Raw genomic sequence first — 22,762 nt, 5'->3', positions numbered from 1 at the left:
TATAAAAATTTTTGAGAAGCAAAATTGCATTCAGTGTGAATAGGCCTTTAGGGTAAAGCTTTAGTGGTGGACTGGGCTGACACGAACACCATATTTAATGGCCTTAATTTTTGGAATACAGCTACTTAACTGATGAGGCATATAATCAAAAAACAGCAGCATTGATCGTAGACTCAACACAGTCTAGAAATAACCTAATGACTCCACATGCGGAATCTTGTTTCATATCTTTTGCTTTCCATAATGTCTTGTTTCCTTTAGATGATTAATTAACTGCACTAATGCTTACTCTTGCTCTCTCTTTTTGTCCCTCCCACCACTACTTGCTTCCCCACATCATGCTCTGGCCTATCCAACCTTCCCAAATAATATACCAATATGTTTTCCCCACCAGCCCCTTCCACAATACTCAACAGATGTTACATCCTCGCAAATGTTACACTCCAGACCCACTGACGCCTCCACTCCCCACAGTTCTGTTGTACAGTCACAGTCATACATCCCCCCAGTATCACCCCAGGCACCCATGACTGTCCTCACATCCTCCATCCCGGCTGGAGAACCCATAGCATCAGCAGGCAACATCATATCACCTATGCAGACCCAAACTACTATTACCCCTGTACAACCCATTGATGTTTTGCCCCAGCAAACTATTGTTCAGACGCAACAGCAGGTGATGTCAGAATTGCCCAGAACGTTGCAACTGAACATTCAGCACCAGACAGTATTGTTGCCACAGCAAACAGATCATGTTCAACAAATGGCGGTTTTGTTACAACAGCCACAGCGTGTAGAACAACCCCAGGTGGTTCTGCAGGAACAGCCACCACATTCCAGTGCATCTCAGCAGCCATATATCCCATTGCCACAGCAGAAACAGCAAACAATGACCAACCCACAGCAAAGTGATCTACAACTGCAGGTGTACATACAGCAAACTGCAAGCAAACCCCAACAGCAAGTTGTGATACAGCAGCAAGTTCAGCAGCATCAGGCATCAATACAACAACCCCCAGTGGAACAATATCAACATCAGACTCCGCAACAGCAGGCACAGCAAGTTTATTTGCACCAAATGGCTGAATCACAAGAGCAGAACATGGTAAAGACCTTTGTACAACAGCCGCCAGTACTTCAAACAATCCAGCAGCCATTGCAATTGACGGAGCAACAACAACAGCAACTTCTGATTAGGCAACAAATGGAGCAGCAACAGAAGGCTGTTTTGCAAAATCAAATGGAGAAACAACATCAACAGCAAGTTTATATTCAGCCCCCACAGCAGCAACAAGTCGAACAGAAACAAATTCTTCTGCAGCAACAACAAAACTTGGCGGTACAGCAACAGATCGAGCAACAGCAGCAAGCTTTACAGCAACAAAAGCAAATAGAACAGCAGCAAAAGGCCATTTTACAGCAACAGGTGGAACAGCAAAGACAACAGCAACAGGCTTTGTTTCAGCAACAGCAACTGGAGCAACAACAAGCAATATTGCAGCAGCAGCAGCGTGAACAACAACAGGCTCTTCTGCAGCAACAACAATTGGAACAGCAAGCTTTGCTACAACAACAGCAGCAACTCCAGTTAAAGCAGCAACAAGCTATTTTACATCAGCAACAGTTAGAACAGCAACAGCAGGCTTTGTTTAAACAGCAGCAACAACAACAGTTGGAGCAACAGCAAGCTCTTTTACAACAGCAGCAGCAACAAGCACTCATTCAGCAGCAGCAACAGTTAGAGCAAAAAGTACTGCTACAGCTGCAACAGCAACAACAAATCGAACAGCAACAAACCTTATTACGCCAGCAGCAGCAGTCTCAACCGATAGAGCAACATGTTCTCCAGCAACAGCCGCAACTACACAAGCCGACAGATCAACAACTGCAACAGCAGATATTTGAACAACAGACCGAGCAGCAACAACAGACATTGCTTCAACAAAGAGAGTCACAGATGCAGCAACATCTTCTGATGCAACAACACCAGATCGAATTACAGCGACAACAAGCCGAAAAACAACTGCAACAAGTTTTATTGCAGCAACAACATTTGGAGCAACATGCTACTCTGGCAGATCACAGCAGGCAACAGCAAGCAAAGCCTCCGGAGACGGTCCAGCAGATTAGCCAAATGCAGCACTCTCAACAAATGATGCCCCCACAACCTCAGCCCCATCTTGCTCAACAACAAACTGAACAGCAACATGTCTTGATTCAGCAGCAACAAGCTGTCCTCCCCCAGGCATCGCACAGACCATCTCTGGTAGAGTTACAGGTTCCAACCCTGGTTCAAGCAGTACCAAAAATGGTTAGCACTCAAATACCTAGTCAAGTACCAGCCCCAGTACTCATCAAGCAACAGGTACCACCACAGATGTCAGCTCAACCTTCAGCGCAAGTTCAGATCCAAAGTCAAGGGGAGCCTGCGATTTATGGTCAGATTCCCTTGCAGACTCAAAGTCATCCTGCACCACAGTCAATGGGAGGCCATATTCAAGCAGGCCAGCTGCAAGTTCCACAACCAACCCAACAAATCACATCTCCAACACAGGTTCCTACACCACAACCCATTCATTCTTTTGTCCCGACTCCAACACAAATGGTCTCACAAGGGCAGCAAACCCTTCCATCCCAATCTCAGTTTGTACCACCTCAAGTTGCAGCTTCTCTCCAGTGTCAAGTTGCAGTAGGGTCAACTACTCCTGCACCTCTTGTGCATGCTACAGCGCCGGCTGCTTCTACACTTCTACCGACACAATATGCTCAAGCACCTGTTGCTTCGCAAACCATCCAGTCTGTTCAGCTAGACCTCACACAATCTGTGAAACAACAACAACAACAGCAATATCAGCAAGCAGTACTGTCTCCTGTGTCACTTGCACCTACCATCAACCCAATGGCCACTTCATCAGCACAGTGCTATTTACAACAGACAAACCAATCTCAAATGCAGGCCCAGGCTCCACCAGTTATCCAAGCTCAGCAACAACCAGTCAGTGTGGCCTCAATGCAGACAGTCTTGCAGCCCATGCCTCCAGTGCAACCTCAGGCTACCCAACAGTATGAGCCACAGCTGCCTCAAGCCCACCATGTGCAGCAACAGCAACCCCTCCACCATCAGCATCAGGCCCAACTTGTGCAGCAGCTTCTGCCACTGAATGCTGTCCTACCACAAGATCTCCGCCAACAACCTAGTCAGCCTCAACCTGTAATCCAACATATGCTCCCGATTCACATTGCACCCAGTCAGGTACCTCAGACCCAAGCTAGAACAGTACCTCTGTACAGTCAGGTGGTCTCGGGTCCACCACCCTCCCCACAGAACCAGCAGAAACCAACCCTTCCTGCTCAAACGCACACGCAGACTAGCATGCAGTCCCACATAGAGGCTACTGGGAGTTTCGAGCAGCCTCCTACCTTTATGCTGTCACAGATCCCCCCAAGTCCATCTCATGCTTCCCTACAGCCCTCTGCCACACTCCCAGCCCTACAACCAGCTGTCCCAGTTTCAGAAATTCCTGTCACAGTGGAGGCACAGCTAACCCAGGCAAGGCCTGCTGACATGATCCCTGCTTCCCCTCCTACTGTCAGTGCTTCACAGTCCCATGACTCTAATGGATCTGTGTTGCCCACCACCTCGCTGGCAGAAAGTGACGCTGCATTGCTGGGCATTGCTCAGGTACAAAAGCACATTAAATCAGTTTCAGATATACAGTGTTGCACGATAGCAATGAACATCTTTGACCAGTGAATATGGCAATATATAAAAGTGACCCATTTAAGTGAATGTGAGGATTCAGCAGAACATGTTAATAAGGGTAGTAGGCAAACAAACATCGATCTCTTCTAACTCTAACTTGAGATGCAAGACCCACAACTTTAACACTTCTTAACACCTGCAAAACCAAAGTTAAACTTGCAAAAATCAAACTTACAATTTAATCGTAAGTTTTGTTTTTGGTTTACACATACTCTGCCATTGTTCTTATGGAATTTTTTATGTTATTTTATTATTTGTATGTCTCATTACATAACTGATATTTTGTCTTTTGTTTTTCTGTTGGTATGTGGTTGTTCTTGTGTATTTGTTTGTTTGTCTTTCCTCTGGCTTAACAGGAGAACCTAAATCAGTCTGCCAATAGGGGTTCTTCATCAGGGTAAGCAGTTGTGTGTATTCTTATTTGAATTTTGTAATACATTTAACAACATGCTCTGTGAATTGGTTTTAAATCTTTTATAAATCCAGCTCTGCTCCTGCCAATGGAGATGAGACCCAATCGCTGTGGGCCAGTGGAAAACAAGATAAGGTAAAATCTCAGAGGAGATCATCCTGTCAAAAAGCTGAAAAAACTCATTTTCAGCTGAGCATGTTGCAGGTATGTAAATCACTATATTCATATTTTCTGCACTTCACTTTTTATTTCAATATAAACTGAATCCTATTATGAACACCTACTCTGTGTTGTAGGTCTCAGGCACAGGGGACAACATGGTAGAGTGTCAGCTGGAGACTCACAGCAACAAGATGGTCACATTCAAGTTTGACATTGAAGGAGATGCACCTGAGGACATTGCAGATTATATGGTGAAATATGTTCAGCAGCTAGAACGGTTCATTTGCTTTTTGAGAAACGTATTAAGATAATTTTTGCTTTAGAAGTTAGTCTACACTAGTTAATTTCTTAACAATGTGTTTTGTGTAGGTGGAGGAGGATTTTGTCCTTGAGCCTGAGAAAGAGAAATTTGTTGAGGAGCTGAGAGCTATAGTGAAGAAAGCTCAAGGAATACTAAGCACTCACTCACAGGTCTGTCATTCACAACTGTATTGTTGTTGGAAATTGTCATTTTTGGATAAACTATTCTTTTATGTAGTTCTGGTGATTTTTTTTTACTTTATGAAAGATACAAAGTATTGTTTTTTGTTTGTTTGTTTTTTTATGTACTTTGATGAATAGAACGTTCAAAATAACTTATTTATTTAAAATATAATTTTGTAAAGTCTGATCAATTTAATGTGTCTTTGCTGAATAAAAGTATTAATTACTTAAAAAAAAAAAAAAACTAGTGTATGTTTGGTTTATTTATAATTACAATTTTTATTTGTCTCAGACTGGGTCCTTCGAGCAACTCCAAGTGAGCACCCCATCCAGTGCTACAAGTGAGTTTAACAATCTGATCTTCTCACAAATAAAGCAGAAGAATAAAGTTAAGGGTTAAAGTTGCATTGACTTTGTAACATCTGTATCTTTTTATCTTGATTCAAATAAAAATGTATAGCAACCAAGACTTGTTAATTTTACACTGTTATTACAGGTAGTAGTAAAATAACTAATTCTGTGCTATTCTCCCATTTGCCGAAGTGGATTCAGCCCCTCAGTCTTCCCCAGTGGGTCGCTGGCGATTCTTCATTAACCAAACCATTCGCCATCGTGACTCTCACTCCAACCAGGGAGCTTCCACTCCCCCTCCAGTGGGAGAGACCCGAGTTCCCAAGTCCACAGAAACAGAGAAAGGTAGAGAATTCACTGTGATACATTACTTTTGGCCTGGAGTGAAATTTGAAATTGAAATGACCTACGTAATCCAAACTAGAATGGATTGAGAACATTCCTACTGTTAGCTTTCAATTAAAATAGAGATATAGTGATGACTATTATTACGAATAATGATTATTATGTTGACAACTATTGAATATTCTACTCTCTGTCTAATGTATTATCAGATCATGAGAGCCATCAGCGCTCAGAGTCTTTTGCTGGCATAGCAACTTCCCCAAGTTCTTCACTGTCTGCATCCTCTCCTCCAGTCTCTACTGTATCAGCTCCTGCATCCATGTCAGCTTCGGCCATTGCTGCCCAAAAAGATGTAACACCTGCTGCCTTGCCAACAGTAGAGCAACTCTCCTCCGCTACCCTGACTGCAGGCCCAATCCCTGTCATGGCCTCCAGGACCTCTGCTGCTCCTTTCCCTGCAGTCGCGGCCCTCATTGGCTCCAGCGTGGACCAAGGAAATACTGCAGTTAAAGGTGAGGGTGAACAGCCCCTCTCTACCTTATCTATTTATGGGACTCCTTCAGCGTCGCTAGTGACCCATGCTGATCCTTCACCGCAACTTCTACCACAAACCCAAATGGCACCCTTTCAGACACCAGATGTACTTCAACAAACCCAGGCACTACAGTCAGCAATGGCCACCACTGAACAAGCTCAGAAACAGCCAGTGTGCCAGGTCGCTCCACAGTCACCAATACTCCAGCCTAACGAGTCAAAAACACTATCACAGTCAATGCCAATGCCAGCTGCCCAAGTTCAACAGGTTCCTCACCAACAAGTACCAATTGAATCTCAACAGCCGGCGACCGCTTTCTTGCAGCAACACAGCCTTCAAACAGCCACTGCTGAGCAGATCCAACAGCACAAGGTAGAACAGAATGTGTCTCAAGAAACCACAGCGATACTGACCATGCATCTACAGCATGGCCTCCAGACCCAGGATCCCCAACAGCTTCGATTTCCATTTCAACCAGTGATCCCGCAGCAGCTTCCCGCTGAGCAAACGCAGATGTTATTTCAGCAGGTACCGCATGATATGGCGCCTATGACACAAACCGCAGTGCCTCTGGCTGTGCAGAAGCAGGCGTCTATCCAGCAGTCAGAGTCTGAGCTGTCCACAGGTGAAGACACCGTCAGCCACTCCGCCCCACCCCAACCCACTTCGGACACCTCTCTCCCACCCCTGCCGCTTTCTGAAACGGCGCTGCCTGCCCTCTCCCACACTTTCACGCCCTCTCCAGCCCAGCCCTCCTCGGTAGCAGAGTCAGACAGTGAAGGCCCACCCAAAATTGAGTTTGTGGACAACCGGATCAAGACATTGGATGAGAAGCTGAGGACTCTTCTGTATCAGGAACACAGTGGTAGTGGGGCAGCACTCGGAAGTGGCTCCACCAGCGGCTCTGCTCCTGCCCCCAGCTCCACCTCGGGATCTGCTGCGGCCTCCACCGCAGTTGACGAGTTTTCAGAGCACCCCAACACATTCTCCGCTCCTCCTGCAACTTCTTCAGACACCTCCCCTCACTCCACATCTTCCACCACCCCTCGCTCTTCCTCCACCTCTCCGGATGGAGAGCGGGAGAGAGCAGGTGAGGAGGAGACGATCCCATCTGCTGTGCAACGCCAGCCTGCCTCGTCCTTCTCCTCTACATCCCCTCCATGCTCTCTCGTTTCCCCTCCACAGGAGCCTGGATCCCCGAAAGTACCCAGTGAATCATTTATAAGTGTAAGTAGGGTGTGTTTATCTCACTAAAAACAGATAAATGACATGATGCTATTTTATTCAAAAATCAATAAAAATGCAGTTCATACATACAAATGATGAATACACCTCTTCTATCGTGAACATGTTTTTTTTTATCTCTGTATTAAAATTCATTTCGTTTTTCTTTTTGGGCAGGAGGATAAAGTAGAAAATGTCAGGGTAATACAAAAAAAACAGCTCATTAAAATAATGAAGTTTGTAGTTAACAAATGTTATTACTATTTACTATAAAAAAAATAAACAACTGCTTATTGATATTTAAAAAAAAAACTCTACAAAAACTCCCCCAGAGGAGACTCTACAAAACTCATTGCTGACTCCAAAAACTTTTTTCAAATTAGTTAAAATAATCTAGTACAACTAACATGAAGAAACATGCCAGGAAAAGCACATAAAACAGGAAATGATATCATAGAGAGGACCCCTGCAGACTTGACTCTGTGTCAGTTCATTAAGGTCTTTTTATGAAAAGACAAAGACTAGGTTAGTTCAGGTTGTAAAATGTGATTGTGGTGTGACTCCCCTAAAACTTACTATTATTTTATTCATGATTATATAAATTCCTTTTAAAATAAATGTAAAAACTTTTTTGTGAATTAAAACGTATGCACTCACATGTTTTCAGTGAAAATATGCTGGTAAATTTTACTTGGTTACATCACATGACTTGTTTTGAGTCATTCAATTTAAATTTTTATTGAAAATGGTATAACTGTTTCTAAAATTATGGTGTAATTTATTTAAGATATGTTTCAGCCATTTCTCCACACTTCTTAAATTTGTTTCCCTCCTCTTGTTCACATGTGGTGTCCAGGCTCCCCCTTCCCTCACTGAAAGCTCCACCCCTGGAGATGTTCTGTTGCCTTCCTCTTCTCAGCCGCCTGTCCCCCTGTGGCCTGGACAGCAGCAGCACTATGAAGGAGGTGGATATTTTGGCCTAAACCTGACATGTCCTAGTATCAGAAATCCTGTTAGCAAGAAATCCTGGACTCGAAAATTCAAAAGCTGGGCATGCAAACTGCGCCACTCCGCCAGCTTGTTCAAGAAGCCCAGAGTCCAGCAAGGTAGTGTCTGCAGGAAGCGCGCAAGAGAGAGCGAGTGAGGGGTGTGGGTGGGCACTGACCTAAAACAAATGTTTAGTTAAACATAATGTAGCCAAATGAATGTAGCTGACTCTTACCTTGCTAGATAGGGATTTCTTAATTTGTAAAAACACTGTTAGAATCAATAATTAATTATTAATCCTAATAGTTCTTCCGTGGAGACATGGTTGTTGCTGTGTTTAGTCTGTACTGAAATCATTACATCACCTAGCCATACATTTTTCTTGCTTTAGTTTTTGTTTTAACTGAATTGCTCTGCTGTACATTAACGTTTGTGTTGTAGCCTCCTTTTCGTTTTGTCTGCATGGGTTACACGGGTAAGAACAGAGGAGTGTAGAAAGGGGAGAGAATCTAAGAGGGATGACCCTTGTGCATCGCACCTGTATCCGAGTCTCCAGTCCCACCGTATGCGTGCTGTATTGCAGTGCCTGCGCCCCTCACCTTCCTGCACCCTGGCTCACTCAACCAGAGCACCTGCAATCGCAAAATAACACACTTGTTTACAAGCGACATGGGCCAGAGTCTGAAGTTTGCACCTGTTCATTTGTTATTTGCAGGGGTGCACATAAGTGGTCCGCAGGTGTGCATGCGCGACCAAAATAAAAAATGCGCTGTGTAAATAAGTTCTGACAGTGCATTTGCGTACCGACATGGTTGACAGCTGTTAATGCAAAATTGCCATTTTAGATCGATAAACTGTACTGTATAAGATTTCTATTCAAAAGCATAAATCAAGGCTACCCGCTGCCGTTTTCAAAGCACAATGCAAAACTGTGACATTTCATTCACTGATGCTCTTCAGTCGGCAGCGCTAAACCCGGAAGCGCATATACTTACTTGCCGGCAACCAGCCAAAATAAAAGCCTACTAATTTAAAGTTGAAAATTATGAAAATTATATTATAAGTTATTATATTATAATTTTATTTTTAAGTTTACTATAAAATAATTGTATTTGTATTTAATACTCCCTTTTTATTTTAAAATATAATAGTTTTATTACACTTTATTATTTTGTTTATTTAATTTAAAAAAACTAACGAAATGAAGTGCAATAATATTATCACTATTATTAATTTCTTTTTTATAGTTATGTTTAATGGGTCACACTATGTGCAGTATGAGGACCAAACCAAATCTCCAGGTTCTCTTATGAGAACCAGGCTGAAAAACTGCCCCCTGGTTATTTGTTATTTGTGCACCCCTGGTTATTTGTTTAGTAAATGAAGAGGCATGAAACTAGATGCCATGCCAATACATATTGTTCGTAGGTTTCTGTCCATTCTAATGCAAAAATAACAGCTGTTCTTTTTAATATAAAGAAATTAATCTGGCCAGATGACATTTTAGAATTTACATTTTATGTACCATTAACACTGATGCTTTAGCAAGTAAGTCATTTTATTTTTCAGATGAAGGTTTTTATTTCTCCCAGAGCTTTAGATCAGTGGTTCTCAATTCCAGTCCTCACATACCAAATCCATTGAAGTTTACTTCAATTTAGAAGATTCATTCATGGATTTGCGCTACGCCACGGCCCGCAGCGTCTTCACACAGACAAAACTTACTGGAGAAGTGTGACATAATATACCTCTATAAATAAATACAATTGAAATTAACTTCTCACGCACTTTAATGCCCTTTGAATCTAACATATACACTCCCTTCGAACTGGAATCATGGTAGAATATCCTGTGATGTCCACTTCGCAGGGCACTTACGGTCGAACAGAACAAATGTCTGAAGTGATGAGAGATACATACAAAATGTGCAGAGCGGTGGTACGTGAGGACTGGAATTGAGAACCACTGCTTTAGATTATATCCTGTTCTTTCCTTCCTGGGTAGATTTTTGAAAGGTTTTATTTTCTAGATTTTTTGCATGTCCATGGGTATGTTTGGAATGGAGTACTAGCATACTGCTGTCCTTGCAGTGTGAAACGGTACACAGTATGCACTGATAAATTTTAAAACTTGTCACAATTGTTACATGTTGCTCTACCCTTCTAAAGTGTGGGGTCAGTAAGACTTTTTAAAAAGAAATTAATACTTTTTTCCAGCAAGGAATTAATGCATACAATACATTAAATTGATCAAAAGTTTCAAAGAAATGCTGTTCATCAACGAATCCTAAAAAAAATGTTTTACAAATATAGTGAATATAATGAAATAGAAAGAATGTTATGTTATTTATTTTATATATAATTTTAATATTTTCTTAATAATAAAAATAAATGTTTCTTGAACGTTAAAACAGCATAGTAGAAAACGGAATGATTTCTGTAGGATCATGTGACACTGAAGACTGGAGTAATGACTGCTGAAAATTCAGCTTTACCATCACCGGAATAAATTATATTTCAAAATACATTGAAATAGATACATTGTAATAATATTTCATGATTTTACTGTATTTTTGGTCAAATAAATGCTTATTTAGTATGAGTAATACGGTAGTATGCCATTCTTAACATACCCTAAATGTAATATATTGTAGCTTCAGTCCAAAACAACAGAGCAATAGTTTTTATCAGTGTATACAGTATGTGTTTTGTGTATCATGAAAAGCACATTAAGACCATCATCAACTAGAAATAGTCCCTGGAATGTTTCTGTATACACACTCTGAACACACAGTAGATGTAGATAATTCACACATGCTGACTGGTATCACTGTTGCTCTCTAGGCAGTGATATTAGAATCTGACAGATGAATGCAATCGTGTGAGTGTGGATGGATGGGGGCATATTACTTGTGTTTATTATTCTCTCATGTTTTAGAAGTTGTACTGCAGAGATTGTTCTTTCATGAACTGGTTTTACTGTTTGTTAAAACTGCTCCCTGCCACCCTTCCCCACACCCATTCCCCATCCACTCAGCATGACGTTTGAGATAATCATATTCTCATTCATGTCCACCGACTGCCAGTGATGGTGTAATTTGCCATGCTGACTCTAATCTTACCATGTGAACATGCATGGATGCTTGTTAGTCAAAGATCTCTTGTGTGCTTGAGTTATTAATGCCAGCTCTCTGTGTCTGTGGTGTCTCTTGTGTGTTTGTATTGTCTGTTTGTTCGTGTGCTTATTTGATTTTGTTTTTTTAATACCCAATACACTGTTTTCTGTATGTTCTCATTTCATTTTACTATTGTCATTGTCTTCCCTCGTCTTTGCGTCTCTCTCTTTATTCTTCCTGATAAGATGGCAACTTAAGCCAGGGGATGAAGGAGGAGAGGGAGGCATGTACAAATGACCAACCCTGCTCACGCAGAGGCCGTTTCCAGGTACTGACATTATTCACTAAGTATTCTCGTTTTGCAAAGGCTTAGCCTTTCCAGTAGCTTGTCAGACAGGAAGAACTTTAAACATAGAGACAAAGCCACATTCTCTATATATGTGACCTTGAATCACAAAACCAATCATAAGTAGCACTGAAGATAGTTGCGCACTAGTACTGTACATACTAACATGCGTAATGATTTATGAAGATCATGTAACACTGAAGACTGGAGTAATGACTGCTGAAAATTCAGCTTTACCATCACCGGAATAAATTATATTTCAAAATACATTGAAATAGATACATTGTAATAATATTTCATGATTTTACTGTATTTTTGGTCAAATAAATGCTGCCTTGCCTTGTAAATCTTACAGACCCTAAACTTTTCAGTGGCATCTCAAAATTAAATTCTCTAATTTTGTAGTAAAAATGGCAGTCTAATCACGAGTGAGCACAACATTAATGTGTTATTATAAGGTAATAAAATAGTTATTGATTTTATTTTTATTTTATTCCATAAAAATTGGACATTTGCATTCTGTGCACAGTATATATACTTAGATATTTACGTAGTCACCAAAATGTGCAGCATACAACCAGAGAACACTAAAAGGAATACTGTATCATACTACTTATACCAATTTATCTGGATGTTCCATGAATGAGTATGCATATATGGGTCAAAATTATCGATTTTTCTTTTATGCCAAAAATCATTAGAATATTAAGTAAAGATTTTATGTTCCATGAAGATATTTTGTAAATTTTCTACCATAAATATATCAAAACTTCCTTTTTGATTAGTAATATGCATTGCTAAGAACTTCATTTGGACAACTTTAAGGGCGATTTTCTCAATATTTAGATTTTTTTGCACCCTCAGATTCCAGATTTTCAAATAGTTGCAACTTGCATCTCAGCCAAATATTGTCCGATCCTAATAAACCATACATCAATGGAAAGCTTATTTATTCAGCTTTCAGATGATGTATAAATCTCAATTTCAAAATCTCAGAAATGGATAACATTTGTTATTTTTGTTTTTTCACCAACTGAAAAACGTGTTTGATTTAACGTGACAATTAAAATCAAAAGATGTGCATTAAGTGTAGAATTTATGTATATTGTTATGCAGCCAAAAAGAATGAAGGGAAATAGTGAAGTCACATCTGTCTTGTCTAAACCAGCTAAATGAGTAGTGTTTTCTGGATAGTTTCATCAGTATGCTGCATCAACCGTGCACAAAATATGCATAAACTTATTTGTAGCATCATCATTAATAATTACAAATGTAGACTGCCATTCAAAGGTTTGGGATCAGTATCATTTTTTTTGTGTGTGTGTTTTTGAAAAATCTCTCCAAGGCTGCATTTATTTGTTTAAAAATACAGTAAAACAGTAACATTGTGAGATGGTATTACAATTTTTATGTATTTATTATATTTTATATAGGTTAAAATGTAATTTATTCCTGTGATGGCAAAGCTGAATTTTCAGCAACCATTATTTCAGTCTTCAGTGTCACATGATCCTTTAGAAATCATTCTAATATGCTGATTTGCTGTACAAGAAACATTTCTTATTATCAGTGTTGGAAACAGTTGTGCTGCATAATATTTTTATTATATTTATATATTTATATTGGAAACCAATACAGTTTTTAGGATTTTGTGATGAAGGTAATTTCAAAAGGATATGAATTTGAAATCTTTTGTAACAGTAGTGTATATAAAATCAATAATTATTTGCTTCCGCCATGATTGTTTAAATGACTCTTCTAAATTGGAAATTAAAAACTTGGGTTTTAAAAAAGTCCTGGTGTTTATGTGCTTATATCATGAACAACAACATTCCAACATGACGTGAATGCACTAAAAGTTAGATAAAATCATGAGAGCATTGAACAAAAACATTCTTTTTTTGCCCTAAAGTATGATGCTTAGTTGGTGGCGTTTACACTTTTGTTATATGTACTGTATTGTGATTTAAACTTGAAGTGAAGTACCAGCTGTTCCCATTCTCTTTTCTCATAGGTGATTCCAGTGTCCCAGTCTTCACTGGGACTTCTTCACCAAGCTTCACCAAGTGAAGGGATCACACAAAGAAAAGTTGGGCGTTTCTCAGTCACCCAGGCCGAACAGAGAGAGGAGCATTTGACAGACAGCTCCCCCGTGTCACCTGACCTTGAGCGTGAAAGGAGAAAATCTAAAGGAAAAGATGGCGAGAAAGAGGACAAGAGAACTACAGCGCCCAGCCACCCACCCAGAAGTCATGCACACTCGCCTCAGGGCAGCAGTGACGATGAGAACGAGGTGGAGGATGAAGATTTGAGGAGAGAACTCCACATGCTGAGAGAGAAGTGAGAGAAGTTGAATTCTGCAGTGCTGTTTAACTTTCCTCTCTTCCCATACTGATGCTTCCTCTCTTTTATCTTTGTAGACACATCAAAGAGGTGGTGTCCCTGCAGGCACATCAGAACAGAGAGCTGCAGGATTTGTACAGGCAGCTCCGCTCTCTTAAAGACCACAGACAGCCTCTGTCCATGACGCTGCCCCGGACCTCTCCTCTGCCCACCGCACCCATCGCCATCTCCCCACGCAGACCCCGACCTGCCAAACCCAGGCTTCGGCCCCGACCCCACTCTCACATGGATAACAACGGAGTCACACACCAAGGTAATAGTACTGCCATATTAGAGAGAGAGTTAGAATAAGCATATGTTTGTTTTTTTTTTGTGGTTGTAACTATAATCCACTTGTACTGTTTTTCTGTTGATTTTTTTTAAATGCAAACACTCAGGGAGTCTTCAGCAGTCTAGCAGTTATTCTGGTGGGGAGCAAAGCAGGCTTCACTCATACTGCAAGCCAGAGAAAACCCCATCATTGACCGCTAATAGAGGTACTAAAGCTATAGAACATACTCAAAATAATAATACACTGCTGTTCAAAAGTTTGAGATCAGTAAATGCATCCTTGCTGAATAAAAGTATTAATTTATTTAAAAAAAAAAAGAATTTAATACTTTTATTCAGCAAGAATGCATTAAATTGACAAAAAGTGACAGTTATTTTATTTCAAATAAATGCTTTTCTTTTAAACTTTCTATTTATTAAGGAATCCTGGTTTCCACAAATATATTAAGCAACACAACAGTTTCTTCAGCACCAAATCAGCATATCAGAATGATTTCTGAAGGATCATGTGGCACTAAAGACTGTAATGGCTGCTGAAAATTCAGCTTTACCATCACAGGAATATATTCCATTTCAAAATATATTAAAACATTTGTTTTAAATTGTAATAATATTTGACAGTATTACAATCTTGGTGTATTTTGATCAAATAAATGCAGCCTTGGAAAGCATACGAGACTTCTTTCAAAAACGTTTTTAAAAAACGTATTGCTCCCAAATTTTTGAACAATAGTGTAATTACTGAGACTTAATCTGAGGAATGGCATTTTTATTTAACAGTTCCCTCATTTTGTTTTCAGACCAGAGTCCTCCAGCCCAGGGTTCTGCCAATAGAAAGAGCACATTCACAGATGAGCTACATAAGCTTGTTGATGAGTGGTCAAAAGAAACAGTTTGCCCTGTCCAGCCCAAGCCTTCACTGAATCAAATCAAACAGATCCAACAAGTGCAGGAGTTTGGCGGATGGGGCCAGACTACTGAGGTAACGTATACATGAAACAAATGTCTCATACATGCATATATAGACTAGCCTGTATGGGTTCAAATATTTTTCTGTTATATACAATGGTGTTCAAAAGTTTAAAGGTGCTGTGCTAAATTTTGCAGGCTAAAAAAGTCCTTTGTCTATTGTTAATAGTGTAGTGATTTATAAAGCACGGCTCACACAGAAATCACTTTCAAACCAAGCATCAGAGAATTTGTGTTACCAAATTGAACCCGTTGCGAAATCAGATTGCATGAATTTCTATTAAAATTACTGGATTTTGCCCATGAAAATTTACTGAACAATGGTAATCATAACTGCACCTTAAGACCACTAGTGAAAAGTGCTTGCTTTTTTCCCCATTAGAAATCATGCAGCAATGATGTAAACTGTGCTTAGACTCACAGGGTGATCCTCTCTCCCTATTTAAAAGTTCATAACAGTATGAAAGTACATAACTGTAAAAAATATTGTGTGCATAACATCATGCTTGTTTAGCCTTTTTTTAAAGACACCCTGGACTGAGTAGCACACCATGAAGAATCAACAACAGACCACCGAAAAATGCTAATCTGTAATTTCACAGCAACATGACAATTAAACCTGTGGATTCTGCATAATAACGGGAACATTTCTCACTACAGGCAATTTAAAGTCCGACAGTGATCATCTTAAAGGTGATGGCTGTAAAGCTGGTGCTGTAAATGAGATGAATGCTGTGCTGACTGTTTAATATGCAAAAGCACACTATAACGCTCACAGTGATTTGAGAAAATGTACCATTGCCAGTCTACTTGTAATTTTCAATCAAACATTACCAAAACATAATGAAACACATATGGACGCAAGGGCTGGGCAATAAGGTTGTCCATTGGCCTGACGAGCTTCAATTCTCTCCAGCAACCCTGTCACTCTCATGAAATGATCATAACAAGCGATGTTCTATGATCCAATCAATTCCTGATGGACAGAATCAAGTCCTGCCCTCCATTTGATATGCTGTTGAACTCTGTGGATATGCTCTTGATATGCTGTTGATACAGTGACATTTAGATATGTCACAATAGGGGAAAGTAGGACAGTCACGATTTCCATTTCGTGTTGACTTTAAATGTTCCACCACTAAAAATTGCTATTTGACCTCACTAATCAATTAAGTTTAATTAAAGTTTAAAGTCAAACAAGTTTAAAGATTTTTTTGTCATTTCAGTTAATATATTTAATTACCATTATTGTATTTATGTATTTTTTTGTTTATTTGTGTTAGTATTAGTTAACTACAATAACCCTGGTCTGTACAAAGAGTCACATGATCAGTGTGTTGAATTAATTTTGTCTAAATGTTATATTTTTTTTAATCCCTAAAACTTTTATTTCCACATTTAAATGGAATTTTAAATTCTTGTTTTTTCTTGTTTTTTAAATTTTAAATAATCTCAGTCTTTTGGATTCATCTGTATTAATCTTTATTTGTAATAATAACAATCCAATAATAAGTAAATAATGTTTCTATCTTGCAGGCAACAGCTTCATCGGGTTGGTTTTCCGGAGCCCCTTTGACTGCTCCAGTATCAGTCAGCATGTCTACAATGGCTCCTACCCCATATAGTACCATCAGTGGACAAACTCAGCCGCCTCCGACGCAATTTCCCATCGCTCCTCTATCACAGCAGAACATGCATCTGCAACCTGCCCTGCAGTACAGCCCATCTCCCCTGCACCCGCAGCAGGTCCAAATCCTGTCAGGATCCCAGCCCCCGGTGCCCAGTGCACCTTCCCTCATGACCACAGCGGGGCCTCCGCTGCCCCCCGCCACCAGCATCACAGCTGCCTCTGCCCCCGCCACCACCGCCAGTCAAGACGCTGTCTTCTGCTCGTGCTCCTCTTCCTCCTGCTCCACCTCCGCTCTGCCTCCCAGTGCCAAACTTCACCCCAAACACTCTACATCCACCCTTCCTTTAGGACAGCAGTGAGAAGACGGATAACGCTGAACATCTTGTACAGGAAGGACACTAGTATCAAGCGGTTGCGTGTTGGTGTGTGTGGATATGGGGGTGTATAAATACTATAGTGTGTATTTGTGTGAGCGTGCGTTTGTGTTGCATTTTTCAATACATATCCTCTGTGTGTTTCCGCACCGTCAAGTTTTCTATCTGACTTAGTTGGACCTAAACTCGCCCTATATAGAGACATTTTTGACACGAGGTGATCCTCTTCGTTTTTATTTATCAGTGCTTCAAACAAAAGGACTCTGAATTTTAAAAAGTGCAATTAGTAACTGATATTTAAATTCATCTTTTCTGTGTTGTTGTGACATGGATCTGTATAGCTTAAAATAAATATTTTTTATATATACGCACAGAAACGACAACAACAACCAGACGTCAGCAGCGACGCGCTATCTTTACAGAGCACAACGGATTCAGCCGGCGGCGTGATCGATCGCATGTTCCAACGCAGAGCATGGTAACCTTGCAACCATCATTGTAGCTACAAAAACAATCGTTGTGCACGGATAAGGCATGCTCCTCATGTATTATAATTTACGATGATAAATAGCCGTAGCGTTTTAGATTTAGCCAAGATTTTTTCTAGAATAACAAATAGCCATTGACTAATTCCTTTCAAGATCCTGCAATTGATTCTGAGAAAAAAATTTATTAATTTGGTTTCAAATGAAACTAGCTAATATGATTGCAGTATTTTCCTCTCTGTTTTAGCAGACGTTCACACTTTTAAGGTTTACACTATTAACATAATTCCCATTGTGAAGAGTGCAAGACTAGATGGCTGTTTGGAAAGCTCAAGTGAAGTGAATGCAGCTTGTTCTTGTGTATTTTTGCACAGTCCCGTATGAACGTGCTTCCGTGCACACCGAACTGTGATCTGTAAACTGAGTTTGCTTTTAGTGAATGCAACGCATCAGCAAAACGCTGGCAAAAAGATGTATTCCTCATCGGTTCTGACATCAGATACTACTCTGGTGGAAAATTATATATATATACATATACATAACTGCCAAGCAAATTAATGATTGAGAGAACATTCAGAAATAGGTTGCCTTTCTACAGTGTATTTTTCCTGATCATAAAGCTTTTATGTGATTCAGCTAGACCAAGATTTCAGAGGCCAGCCTTTAACCCTTTAAGTGCCACCCCCCCATTTTTGAATATAGATGTGAAAGTGCACTATTCAAACTTAAATTGTTATAATTCATGAACACTTTGGAATGCAGACCTTAGGTTGGACTCTTTTTTTAAGAAGACAATCTGCAGATTATTGCAGAAGTGGAATCATTTCAAAATATTAAAGTATCAAAAAGTTTAAGAAGTTTAAATTTACTGTAAAGAAAATGCACGGTACCATTTTTATTTTATTTTATATAAAATAAATATTTTTCAAAATATTTTTGAATCCAAAATTGCTATAAAATTAAAGCCTTATGTCTAAAGTTATGTTCCAAATTTGAAGTTGATATAAAAACAATTGAGGTTCCTGAGAGATTTTATTTAGGGCGTTATACCACAAACAGCCACTGGGTGCCATCAAAACTCCATTGAATTTTAATGCATTTTTCTGTCACAAATGTCTAAATATCTCTGTCAATATTACTTCTATCACGAAGTAACCACCAAATATGGAATCTTGAGACTCAGACCTTTCCGACGATATGTATTTTGTCAAGCTTATAAAAAGTTTTGATTCTAAAAGACCATAACATCATGTCTACACCGCACGCGACAGTTGTCGTGTCGTGCCGCAACAGCTAAAGTCTGTCTACACTGGACGTGACAAAAGCGACCGTTGAAAATCATTTGAAATTTGTGTCAGTACGTCATAAATAGAATGCAGCAGCAGTTTACTGTCGGGAATTTGTCACGCCGCATCCAGTGTAAGACAGCATAATAGGTTCTATTGTATTTTGTTGCTCCGCGTCCGGTGTAGACACGGTGTAATACATTTTGTAATATGACACCTGACTCCACCCACTAAGGGGGAGGAGACTGCCAAAAGATTTTAAAGTACCATTTCCATGGTAACGCAATGTCCGATTTCAAAATGGTTTCACAGGATTAATTTGGAGGTTTTAAGCTTTCAAGTGATATGTAATTTATGATTATTACTAAGATATGTGATGGAGAAAAAAGACAACGAAAAAAAGAGCGGTGGGCCAGTGGCACTTAAGAGGTTAAATCGGCAGCTACGCAACTCTGTTGTACAGACTACTAAAGATTTATAAAGTGGATGTCAGACCGCATTCTCCATAAGTCTGCAATGCCCATATACAGAAAACTGACTGTGTTCTTTAATGTTTTGTTGGGAAAAGTAACGGAAGGTTGGTACGAATGAGGCAACCTGCTTTTTTCAACAAGTAGGTGAGAGATAAATAGGGTGGAATGTATTGTGTAAAGCGCACAGGGAATGAGGGTCCGGTTTGTGTTGTGAAGCTTTTTGAATTGTGCTAATGCTTGAACTTGTGGATGTTACAAAAAGAGGTCAACATGACCGCTGCCTACAGCGGGTTGTGATCATTCAGTTTCCAGTGTTTTATGTCATTTTTCTAAAGACAAGACCCACCTCTTTGCAGTAAACCAACAGTACAGCAGTGGTGAGTATAAAGGCTGTTGTGTCTAAGAAAACTCAAAACATTATCCATTTGATCTGTACAAATGGGAAATGTAAAGATAACCCTCTGCTGAAGTGTTACCAACATGTAATCTAAAAAGAAAGCATTATTTTTGTATTTTGAAAGGGGTTTTAAAAAAAAATGTAAAATTGTGTACTGATCAGTGTTGAGAAAGCTGTGATACACAGGTCCTAAAACAGTTTCTCGATGTTCCCCGGCTTCCAACTTTACCCCAAATGTTTGTTCAAAGATTACAACATGATATACATTTTTTATTTTTAGAGGGGTTTTAATTCAATGCAAGTGATTGGGAATATTAGAAGCCAAATCATTTCTACAGTGGAGGTATAGTGTGGGTGAAGTTGTACAGTAAAACCAGGGGGACCCCAGAATTACTTGACTGACCACCAATAATTAAAGGTTATTTCAGTTAAAATAATATGTAGAGGACTATAAACTTATTGCTGGTGATTTAGCTACTGTAAATTGTAACTAATTCAACTGTTGATTCTATTTATGTTTTGTAACTAATCAAAAATAAACATCAAATGTTAAACATCAAGGTGTTATGGGTTATTTTTTGTCACATTCAAAAGCACATATTTTGTCAGTTTTAACAGTAAAAACAGTCATATTGTAAAATATTCTTAAAATAACTGTTTTCTATTTTATTTCAAAATATAATTTAATCCTGTGATGGTAAAGCTGAATTTTCAGCAGTCATTACTCTAGTCTTCAGTGTTACAAGATCCTTCAGAAATCAGTCTAATATGCTAATTTGCTGCTAAAGATACATTTATCAATATCAATGTTGCAAACAGTTGTGCTGCTTGATATTAATTATTCATTTAATCATCATTTTTTCAGGACTCTGATGAATTGAAAATTAAAAATCGCATTCATTTATTTATTTTATCTTGGAGAAATATATTTACTGTCACTTTTTATTTAATTTAATACGTCTTTGCTAAATGTATTAATTTCCTTAAATCCTACCGACCTTAAGTTTTTGAACGGTAGTTTATTTTCTCGCAACATTTGTCAATTTGTAGCACCATTTTAAAAGTGATTACAGTCCTGTAATATTCCGTGATACCAGTAGAGGTCTCAAAAGTGTCCTGACATTATACAGTAGAGAACAGGGTAAGCGTTCTTTACTGTACAGAATCCCAACACGACAAGAACAGTTCGACAAAGAGAATTTAGGCCACCAATGCAAAGACAAAACGTACATGTCCCGCTGATTTTTAAATAAGAAACATGTTAGCCAGAATTCTAGAAAGCTGAAAATAAGCACCATAAAACCAGATTTTCCTGTTAACTAAGAAAACTAGAATCAGCCAGCTGCTGCCACCATAACTGTACATTCATATATAATGAAGCGTGATCTTAAGCATTTGCTCTTCTCTCAGATGTGGGTGTTTACCACTGTACAGTGGACAGTCTGTTGAGATCAGGCATGTTCTGCTGAGGGTTCAGAAGTCACCAAACCCCTTTACAATGTGCCTATTGTGATGGCTCGGTCTATATGCGTCAATAGGGGGATTAAGCAGTCGACATGGCACGAGTACAATAATGCTCTTCACTGTGAACAAGAAACCCATGCAAGACCCTCTGAGGATGACGACCCGCTCATGAAACTGCAGGACTCTGACAAGAGCCTGACTGGAGTTTCTGTGTGATACCTGTGTAGAGTTATTACCACTCAGCCCTCTATAATTAGCATAACTAAATGCCCTGAAGGAAGCTATTTAGTGGGCATGCAAATGAGTGATTCCTAGATTAGTGTCTTATTTACTTTTTTCACATGTTGAAAGGTACATTTAGCAAAATTGTACAAATTTGAAGAAAAAGCTAAATTTGTAGAATTCTAATAAGGTGAATTTAACATTTCCCTTTTTAACAATTATTTTTTTAAACCGTTAAAATCAGAGTAAATTATTATAATATTATAGTCTTCATATAAAATATAAACTAATGCAAATATATAGCCTACTACGTTATCATATTTTCTATCACACACGGTAGCCACGGCAAGTTTTCATCACGACATGAATAACGAGAAGAAAAAAAAGACTGGCATAAAGTCTCCGCAATTACTTGCAAATTTGTACAATTACTTCTAAACTGACCAATCAGAGTGGGACATGTAAATATATAAAAATAATTTTAAAAAGGGGGGAGGCTAAATGAAATATAACCAGTCAAGGACAATCAGTTCGTCATCAAACCTACAACAGGTGAGGAAAAAATGAAGATTTAGCCAAATATTGCTAATATTATTAATAATTTAATTAATAAGGCGAGATTGAACGTCATTTACTTTGAGCACCCTTTTCAGTAAATAGCCTAGTAGTCTATGAAAAAAAACTTGATGCAATTTTTTATCATTCGATCAAATAAATATTTACAGCCTCCCCGTAATATTTATTAGGCTAGTCGTTATCAAAACCGGTCAGTATTTAATTTTAATTCATAAACAGCCCATTTTAACAGCCTGCAAAATGTAGCCTATGATTTCAACATAGTCTAAAGTTTTTTTTTCCTCGAGATTGCAAGTAGTCAAAGGTACACTTGTAATTGCAGCTCATCACTCCATGAAGCATCGCACATCAGTTTGTGAGTCACAGGCTGCTGCTCTAGTTTCTGAAGGGTGGAGAAGCGCAGTGATTGGTAAATAGCAGCGCTCTATCGGGCCAATCCAAATGTGAACATCATAAGTGTACACTCAGGGAGTGGTGAGCCTGCGTCATA

At 39.2% G+C, this 22,762-nt stretch overlaps 1 protein-coding gene across 1 annotated transcript in view; it reads left to right on the top strand.

The window, feature by feature from the left end:
• Positions 1 to 18,646, top strand: part of LOC107668334 (serine/threonine-protein kinase WNK1-like) — a gene marked incomplete at its 5' end in the record, with an annotated part of 23,710 nt that extends 5,064 nt beyond the window's left edge. Inside the window, 15 exons of the mRNA XM_016460174.1 lie at positions 395 to 3,682; positions 4,120 to 4,160; positions 4,250 to 4,379; positions 4,472 to 4,588; positions 4,707 to 4,808; positions 5,113 to 5,161; positions 5,364 to 5,516; positions 5,726 to 7,278; positions 8,132 to 8,381; positions 11,623 to 11,705; positions 13,738 to 14,063; positions 14,144 to 14,379; positions 14,504 to 14,602; positions 15,197 to 15,378; positions 16,902 to 18,646. Of these exons, the coding sequence (XP_016315660.1) occupies positions 395 to 3,682; positions 4,120 to 4,160; positions 4,250 to 4,379; positions 4,472 to 4,588; positions 4,707 to 4,808; positions 5,113 to 5,161; positions 5,364 to 5,516; positions 5,726 to 7,278; positions 8,132 to 8,381; positions 11,623 to 11,705; positions 13,738 to 14,063; positions 14,144 to 14,379; positions 14,504 to 14,602; positions 15,197 to 15,378; positions 16,902 to 17,354 (7,062 nt within the window). The remainder of the gene's footprint in view (positions 1 to 394; positions 3,683 to 4,119; positions 4,161 to 4,249; positions 4,380 to 4,471; positions 4,589 to 4,706; positions 4,809 to 5,112; positions 5,162 to 5,363; positions 5,517 to 5,725; positions 7,279 to 8,131; positions 8,382 to 11,622; positions 11,706 to 13,737; positions 14,064 to 14,143; positions 14,380 to 14,503; positions 14,603 to 15,196; positions 15,379 to 16,901) is intronic.
• Positions 18,647 to 22,762: the final 4,116 nt, after the last annotated feature.

The sequence above is a fragment of the Sinocyclocheilus anshuiensis genome, unplaced genomic scaffold, assembly GCF_001515605.1.
Source record: "Sinocyclocheilus anshuiensis isolate Anshui unplaced genomic scaffold, SAMN03320099.WGS_v1.1 scaffold3360, whole genome shotgun sequence".
Taxonomy (NCBI): Eukaryota; Metazoa; Chordata; class Actinopteri; order Cypriniformes; family Cyprinidae; genus Sinocyclocheilus; species Sinocyclocheilus anshuiensis.
Note: the sequence above shows the minus strand (reverse complement) of the source record. Positions and strands in the feature narration are given on the sequence as shown.